This window comes from Salmo salar, chromosome ssa14 (genome assembly GCF_905237065.1).
Source record: "Salmo salar chromosome ssa14, Ssal_v3.1, whole genome shotgun sequence".
Classification (NCBI taxonomy): domain Eukaryota; kingdom Metazoa; phylum Chordata; class Actinopteri; order Salmoniformes; family Salmonidae; genus Salmo; species Salmo salar.
Window position 1 is genome coordinate 91,473,449 of NC_059455.1, and position 9,591 is coordinate 91,483,039.

The 9,591-nt window shown below is 41.6% G+C and overlaps 1 protein-coding gene across 1 annotated transcript; it reads right to left on the reverse strand.

Annotated features, from left to right (window-relative positions):
* Positions 1 to 315: 315 nt before the first annotated feature.
* On the reverse strand, positions 316 to 7,487 carry LOC106570608 (small nuclear ribonucleoprotein Sm D1). Its single transcript, XM_014143070.2, has 4 exons — positions 7,365 to 7,487; positions 6,393 to 6,469; positions 5,857 to 6,048; positions 316 to 558 (listed from the first exon to the last, which is right to left on the reverse strand). The coding sequence occupies exons 1-4, from the start codon at positions 7,376 to 7,378 to the stop codon at positions 482 to 484; spliced, it is 360 nt and encodes a 119-aa protein (XP_013998545.1). The 5' UTR covers positions 7,379 to 7,487; the 3' UTR covers positions 316 to 481.
* Between the last annotated feature and the right edge of the window lie 2,104 nt (positions 7,488 to 9,591).

Here is a 9,591-nt window from a genome sequence, read left to right on the forward strand (position 1 = left end):
CTCGGGCCAGTATTTATCAGTGGCACTACGGATGGGTTACCAGTGGCGGTTATTTGGTAAACGTGTTATTGATGGACAAAGGATAAACTAGCCTCATACACCATCCTGTCCAACCCTGTAAGCCTGCAGATGAAGATGGTGGAACGAGGTTAGCGCAAAGGATCAAATGTAACGTTTTCATGCAGCTGAAACATTATCATTCATTTACAAGATTAGATCCAGTCAGCCCACCCAAAAATGTTCCTCAGGAATAAAGCCTCAGACATGTTCAGATACAGTTCAACTAAAGAAAGGCAATAAAGCACAGACACTTCATTTGCTGTTCGTGTGAAACATCTTTAATGTACAAAATAAGAAAAAAAATGAAAACATGGCTCGGGATTCACAAAAGTTTCCTGAGAGAGAGAAAAAAAAACAAGTGACAAACGTTGCTGTACAAACAGTAGGACTTGACTGACATCTGTCAGTGTCGTCAAGGCGATCATCTCCTGGGCCCTCCCCTGCCTCGGCCCCTCCCCCTGCCACGCCCTCTCCCTCTGCCCCTTCCACGCCCAGCCACTGGAGATTGAAGAGAGAGGGAGAGAAAGAGCGAAGGAAGAAATGATTAGAGATGAGTTACGCGTCACAAATGTCTAGACTCTCCCATTCCTTGGGTCTTGTTTGTCTTTGTTGGGAGATGTCGCTGACTGAACAGCATTTGCCTCATCAATACATTAGGCGGAATTGCCAGTTTTGATTCAAGTCTGATGAAGTAAATTTGAAGGCTCTCGTGCATGGCATCATCAGAAGGATGTAAAGGCTGACTCCATTTAGTCGACAAGCTGTTGGTGAACAGAGATTCTATTCGTCAAGCAGTAACCTACACCAGCCTGATTCACGCCTTCCATCACTAAGACGTGCTACTGAAATTGTATACGATTATATTACATAATGGTGCAACACTAATAATTTTAAAAAAAAATACACATTTTATAACAAATGTGCTTTCTCCTGCGTTGGATAGTGATTGCTGACCGCGGTTCTGAAACAGTGCGCTGTTGAATTGGCGCCTTTTCTTAAACCATTTTGCTATGTGCATAATAGCAAAGTTAAACAGCATATTGGTGTTGAGAACAGCGGAGGCAGCAGTGGAGTTAGATGTAAAAACAGCCCTTGCCTTAAATGTCTAAGAAAATGGGGGAAATGACATCTTAAATTAGGTCTATAATCAATAGCCTACCTGTAATTAGGTCTATAATCAATAGCCTAATTGTTAAACGTGCCTGGATTTATAAATCATCAATATACACAGTGCATTCAGAAAGTATTCAGACCACTTTACTTTTCCCACATTTTGTTAAGATACATCCTTATTCTAAAACAGATTAAAATAAAACATCCTCAGCAATCTAAACAAAGCCCCATAATGGCAAAGCGGAAACAGGGCAGATTTTTTTTGCAAGTTAATAAAAATAAAACAGAAATACCTCATTTACGTAAGTATTCAGACCCTTTGCTATGAGACCCAAAATTGATCTCAGGTGCATCCTGTTTCCATTGATCATCTTTGAGATGTTTCTACAACTGGATTGGAGTCCACCTGTGGTAAATTCGATTGATTGGACATGATTTGGTAAGCCACACACCCGTCTATATAAGGTCCCACAGTTGACAGTGCATGTCAGAGCAAAAACCAAGCCATGAGGTCGAAACAATTGTCCGTAGAGCTCTGAAAAAAGGATTGTGTCGAGGAACAGATCTGGGGAAGGGTACCAAAACATTTCTACAGCATTGAAGGTCCCCAAGAACAGTGGCCTCCATCATTGTTAAATGGAAGAATTACCACGACTCTTCCTAGAGTTGGCTGCTCAACCAAACGTAGAAATCGGGGGAGAAGGGAGGTGACCAAGAACCCAATGGTCACTGACAGAGCTGTAAAGTTCCTCTATGGAGATGAGAGAACCTTCCAGAAGGACAACCACCTCTGCAGCACTACACCAATCAGGCCTTTATGGTAGAGTAGCCTGACGGAAGCCACTCCTTAGTAAAAGTCACATGACAGCCTGCTTGGAGTTTGCCAAACGGCACCTAAAGACTCAGACAATGAGAAACAAGATTCTTTGGTCTGATGAAACCAAGACTGGAACTCTTTGGCCTGAATGCCAAGTGTCACATCTGGAGGAAACCTGTGCACCATCCCTACGGTGAAGCATGGTGGTGGCAGCATCATGCAGTGGGGATGTTTTTCAGCGACAGGGACTGGGAGACTAGTCAGGATCGAGGTGATGAACAGAGTAAAGTACAGGGAGATCCTTGATGAAGTCCTGAGCGCTCTGGAGCAGGTTCTCAGACTGGGGCGAATGTTCACCTTCCAACAGGACAACAACCCTAAGCACACAACCAAGACAGCACCGGAGTGGCTTTGAGACACGTCTCTGAATATCCTTTAGTGACCCAGCCAGAGCTCAGACTTGAACCCCATCGAAAATCTCTGGAGACCGGAAAATAGCTGTGCAGCGATGCTCCCCATCCAACCTGACAGAGCTTGAGATGATCTGCAGAGAAGAATGGGAGAAACTCCCCAAATACAGGTGTGCCAAGCTTGTAGCATCATACCCAAGAAGACTCAAGGCTATAATCGCTGCCAAAGGTGCTTCAACAAAGTACTGAGTAAAGGGTCTGAATACTTATGTAAATGTGATATTCTATTAAAAAGCATCAGACAAGCTTAGTGTGTTTTAATCAAATCACCTATAGGATGTGTATAAATGGACAAATAAATGGGTTTTAAAAAAAAGTGAAAACTTATCGTCTAAAAGAACAGACTCTTGGTGGATCAAGATGTTGTGTGTCGAGGACAATCCTATACAGATTCTATTTCAACTCACCTTACTCAGAACTGCTGTGGAAGACTTAATGTCTCAATACCCAGAAGCCCTTCAGGAGGAAGGTTGGCTACCTTACATCACCCCAATTACTCAACCTAGTCATGATGACCTGCCTTCGATCCTATCACCACCATCTTCAAAACAGTTTCTTCATTACATATCTGAAGTGCAAGCTATTGTTAATCGCTCCCTGTTCACAGGCACTTTGCACTGAACTGCTATGGTTAAACGCCTTCTGAAGAAAAGTAATCGAGATTCTTCGGCCAATCGCCAACCTTCTATGCTTAAGCAAAATTCGGGAGAAATTGGTATTCAAATAGCAAAATAATTTTTTAGGTGACGACTATTAAAAATTAAAAGACAATCTTGTTCCCGTGCCTACCACAGCCTTAGTTAAAGCAGTAAATTATCTTAGAGCCAACACCGATGCCAAACAGCTCTAGCAAACTCTTGGATTTAAGTGCTGCATTTGACGCTGTTGACCATGATGTCCTTCTGGACAGACTGGAGAGGTGGGTTGGCCTCTCCAGTCCAGTTCTAAATTGGTTTAGGACCTATTTAACCTCTCTGGGATAGGGGGCAGTATTTTCACGTCCGGATGAAAAGCATGCCCAAAGTAAACTGCCTGATACTCAGGCCCAGAAGCTAGGATATGCATATAATTAGTAGATTTGGATAGAAAACACTGAAGTTTCTAAAACTGTTAGAATAATGTCTGAGTATAACAGAACTGATTTGGCAGGCAAAACCCCGAGCACAATCCACTCAGGAGGGAATTTTTTTTAATTTGGCGCACTACAATTTCACTGGATGTTGTCAAATCAATCTTGCTAGCGGGATTCGAGCTTAAGGGATTCATAAGAGGTTAACAGGTAGTGTTTTTGGTCACCATTGGTGAACATAACTCAGAGAAAATCCTTATCACATGAGACGCTCCACAAGGCTTGATTTTGAGTCCGGCACTGTTAAGTTTATATACACAGTGCCAGTCAAAAGTTTGTACACCTACTCATTCAAGGGTTTTGCTTTATTTTTGTATTCTTACATTGTAGAATAATAGTGAAGACATCAAAACTATGAAATAACACATATGGAATCATGTAGTAACCAAAAAAAGTGTTAAACAAATCAAAATATTTTATATTTGAGATTCTTCAAAGTAGCCACCCTTTGCCGCGATGACAGCTTTGCACTCATAGCATTCTCTCAACCAGCTTCACGAGATAGTCACCTGGAATGCATTTAAATTAACAGGTGTGCCTTCTTAAAAGTTAATTTGTGGAATTTCTTTCCTCAATGCATTTGAGCCAATCAGTTGTGTTGTGACATGGTAGGGTTGGTATACAGAAGATGGTCTTTTACCAAATAGGGCCAAGTCCATATTATGGCAAGAACAGCTCAAATAAGCAAAGAGAAATGACAGTCCATCATTACTTTAAGACATGAAGGTCAGTCAATACGGAAAATGTCAAGAACTTTAAACATTTCTTCAAGCGCTGTCGCAAAAACCATCAAGCGCTATGATGAAACTGGCTCTCACGAGGACCGCCACAGGAAAGGAAGACACAGTTACCTCTGCTGCAGAGGATAAGTTCATTAGAGTTAACAGCCTTAGAAACTGCAGCGCAAATAAGTCCTTCAGAGTTCAAGAAACAGACATATCAACATCAACTGTTCAGGGGAGACTGTGTGAAATCAGGCCTTCATGGTCAAATTGCTACAAAAGGACACCAATAATAAGAAGAGACTTGATTGGGCCAAGAAATACAAGCAACTGACATTAGACCGGTGGAAATGTGTCCTTTGATCTGATGAGTCCAAATTTGAGATTTTTGGTTCCATCCGCCGTGTCTTTGTGAGACGCAGAGTAGGTGCATCAGATGACCTGGCCTCCACAATCACCCAACCTCAACCCAATTGACGGTTTGGGATGAGTTGGACCACAGAGGGAAGCAAAAGCAGCCAACATGTGCTCAGCATATGTGGGAACTCCTTCAAGACTGTTGGAAAATCATTCCAGGTGAAGCTGGTTGAGAGAATGCCAAGAGTGTGCAAAGCTGTCATCACGTCAAAGGCTACTTTGAAGAATCTAAAATATATTTTGATTCGTTTGACACTTTTTTTGTCACTAGATGATTCCATGTGTTATTTCATAGTTGATGTTTTCACAACTATTCTACAATGTAGAAAATAGTACAAATAAAGAAAAACCCTTGAATGAGTAGGTGTGTCCAAACATTTGACTGACACATACACATTTCCCCGTGGCAGCATTATCAGAAAGCACAGCATTGATCTTCCCTGCTACACATCTTTACATTTCTGTGTCAGAGGATTTTAGCGCCACGGATTAATTTAACTGTATTAGCGATTTAAATACTTTGGATGGCTCACAACTTCTTCCAGCTAAATCAAGACGAGTTACTTATTGTTGGAGCCAAGGCACAGAATCTGTGTGCACATTTTAATTCACAGGCAATAAAGATAAAACACCAGGTAAAAAAACCTGTCTGTTATTTTAGACTGAACTAAATTTCTAATCAAATTAGTGGCCTTTGATCATGGCCCTGAAACGCTGCAGTGAGTACAGGTTACAGCCAAACGACCTAACACCGGACTGAATTCACCAGAAAGTCTGGCTAGCCAACTCTGCTGTGTTGGTTCTGGGCTGGCACAAAAGCTTTCACAGTCTATACCAGGGGAACTAAACTCTGATCCTACGAGGTCCGGAACCTGCTGGGTTTCTCTTCTAACTGACAATTCATTGCACACCTGGTGTCCCAGGTCTAACTCAGTCCCTGATTTGAACAATGGAAAAAATGCTGTGGAACTGGCTTTCGAGAACCAGGAATCAACTGAGGTGGAATCTAAAAAGTATTCCTCGATTTCCCTCTGATCGCCAGAGTGAGGCAAAGACAGGAACCTTCGATATTCCACTGATATGTTGACCAGCCTCACACCCCTCCTCCCAGTCTCCTTGTGTACTCACCAGCCTCTCTCTTCTTGGACTTGACCTTGGGTTCAATGTCGACCAGCAAGGTGTCCAGTGGCAGACTGTCCGGCAGGATGAAGTATCTGATGTTGTTGCCACGGATACTGAGGCTCTCCAGCTGGGTGGGCTCGCGGTTCTTCAGAGTCATCTTCACCGCCTTCAGGTGAGTGTTCATACTCACATCCACACCTGAGGCACACAGTTAATGACAACTGTTAATGTTACGGTAATGCACTCTCATTCACATCTACCCTACTCATAGGTGTCTAATGTTACGGTAATGCACTCTCATTCACATCTACCCTACTCATAGGTGTCTGACAAAAAGCACCAACTTTAATCTAACCGTGTAGTTTCCTAATAAAAATATCACTTGGGACAACATGCTACAATAGTAAACATTGTTTGGACTGAGCAGCTATAGCACCCTAAACTTGACTTTTGTCCTTGTTTACATTGGATGCATCTCAATAGTCCTAAGTGGAGGTGTAGTAGCCATTGTTCAGCCAGACATGAGGGGACATGGTCCATACCCGTGATAGTTCCATGGACCTGGGTTCCATTCTTCAGCTCAATGGTCACAGTCTCATGGCTGAGTTTCATCAAAAAACTACAGGGGGGGGGAAAAACAGCTTGGTTATGAGTAGAGGCAATGCTACAAGAAATGCTGTTTCATCAAGTTGTGAATATCTCTTACTAACTTAACGAGACATTGTTTTTACAGAAACGGGTTTAAAAACAGGTTTTTATTAAGGGTCTCGTATTTTTCGCCTGTAGTCCATTCTAGACCACTCAGTAGGGTACCAAGTTCTCCCACTTCTACAAGCGGAAAATGGAAGGCCCTGGATAAAAACGTGTTTAAAACGCTTATTTGATCGCTAAGGACACATTGAACCCGACGAATCGTAAGTATTTTGGTGAAACCGAGTAGTTTAGATTGGGTTGATCAAGTACGGCAGGCTACGGAAGCTCCCGCACCGAGCCATCAGTCTAAACAATGTTGGCTCGTTGCAGGACGAAGCAAGAGGTAAGTAGCTACTTAGTTTGCTGTGTGCAATGTCCAAAACAAACGAGAAAGATAACCAGAACACTAGACAAGAGCACAACATTGTTTTGAACTATTGTTGGTGGGAAACCACCCAGGTCCCTGCCTGCACTGTGGTTTACTAGCTTACTGTTAGCAAGCTAAAGTTAATAGCACGTTAGCAAATAACAATGGCGTATAGAAAGCCGCCAGGTAGTTCAACGGCAGTTGTACGATTGCGTTGCATATTATTATCATCGCGGTTGAAAGCACGTTCATTATATAACAAAATAATAACTTAGCTAGTCGCTTTTGCATCTCTCTCATGCAATCACATCAACTAACGTTAAACTACTTCCCGCCTCAGAATCCAGCGAACAAACCGCACTCCAAATCTAAATCAATCCAGCTACTCAACCCCATATTTTTCACCTTGCATTGAAGCATAAAACTAAAGATGATTTTATTTGAATATGCTTACCGTACGAGTTTCATGTTGGTGATGGATTGCAGACAAATCCTCCACCAAAGACAAAAAAAATTACAGCGTACAAGTGGGATCACAGGCCGCTGTTGTATGAAATACGTTCTCGTCGCAGGATCACTGACGTCATAAAAACGCGACCGAACCAGGAAATGCAAAAAGGAAAGATGGATGAACATTGACTTCTGGTGGTTGATTAGAAATGCATGACAGTAAAGATTGAGTCTTAAAGTATGAGATATTGTTGGCGCACATTAATCAATGTTGTTTGTTTAATGAGGTTGTCCAACTCTCATGTTAAAAAGCATTTATACTGTAACAAGAAGCAAGTGTTCTATAGTGACAAAATATGTAGTCATCATCAATGAAATAAAAGTACATTGAACTAATTTTTTATTTTTATTTTTTACTTTACTTTTATTTTATTGAGAGTAAACTTATGTCTGACACTGATTCCTTGGCCACACATTGAACGTCGCTGTCTTTCATATGGACTGGGAATGTATCAGGTATCGGCTATGAAAATGCAAATAACACTAAAGTTTATGGTTGTCAGGGTTACAGTAATATAAAAAGCAGACGCCTGGGTTACAACCTATAACGCAGCCACTGGTCTCGTTAAATAAAGTACCAAGAAAATACAAAACAAAGACATTTTTTAATTGAAACCTTATCGTGAACAAAATTGCGATAAACAAACAATGGTGTCGTACAAAAATATAAAGATTCCAAATCCATACTCCAGCGGTCCAGTTTATGGTTTGTGTGATCTGTGCGCTTCACGGTACACCCTACTATAAACTACTGCACTACTAAAGTAACGTAAACATTTTAACATCTGCTGAACTGTGTACGTGACCAAAAAACTTTGATTTACTTCAGATGGTTACATTTGAGTCATTTAGAGACGCTCTTATCCAGAGTAACGTACAGAAGCAATTAGGTTTAAATGCATTGCTCATGGGCACTAACATATTTTTCACATAGGATTCAAACCAGCGACCTTTCGGTTATTGGCCCAACGCTCTTAACCACTAGGCTGGTTGCACACTAAACTTTAGAAAAGTGCCCTACACACAACAGTGAAATTAAACCATGATTGCCTTTTCTGATTGATTTCTAAATCCAATCACTACTTTTATTAAGTAGAACAACATGGCTTATTAGAATTAAATAAATTCTTTCAGAATTTATATTATAATCTTGTATGCAGCAGATTCATCTCTATAAAGTAGACTACATTATAATCATCCTAGCTACAGTCTCTATCAGAACTAATGTCTTTATTACACCAACACAATGCAAAGAACAGCCTCCTGGCCTGTACCTAGTCAGGGGCTGTATGTATCAAACGTCTCCGAGTAGAAGTGCTGATCTAGGATCAGTTTAGCCTTTTAGATCATAATGAATACGATTATATGGACAGGGGGGACCTGATCCTAGACCAGCATTGTGAAGCAATGAAAGGTGAAAAACACCCAAACAATAATACAAATATTCTTTGCACTTTGCTTGGAAAAAGGGGTTCGTCAATAAAAATGATTGAAAATAAAGGCAGAATGATCAACTCAGCCATGGACTTTGTTTCTAAAGATTAGCCGTGTCAGTATTGATCTGGATAATTAAAGGTTGAATACAAACTAAAACAACTCTCCCTGGTCTTAGGCTGAGGCATACCACATACCACAGTCAGTCCATCAGTAGCGGAATGGATATAAAAGTTAAAATCACTAAAATCACTCATACATGATTGTATTTAAACGCAGTGCCTTCTTCAGGGTTCAGGTTTAAGGATCAGACTCATCATAATGGTTAGCTAGTTAGCTAAAAACACAAAGACACTGTCTGACTATGTATATGGTTGTGTCCAGGCAACACACCATGTAGCGGACTAAACCCCACTCCCCCATGCAGCGGACTAAACTCCACTAACCCCATGTAGCGGACTAAACTCCACTCCCCCATGTAGCGGACTAAACCCCACTCCCCCATGTAGCGGACTAAACTCCACTCCCCCATGTAGCGGACTAAACTCCACTAACCCCATGCAGCGGACTAAACTCCACTCCCCCATGCAGCGGACTAAACTCCACTAACCCCATGTAGCGGACTAAACTCCACTCCCCCATGTAGCGGACTAAACTCCACTCCCCATGTAGAGGACTAAACTCCACTAACCCCATGTAGAGGACTAAACTCCACTCCCCCATGTAGCGGACTAAAC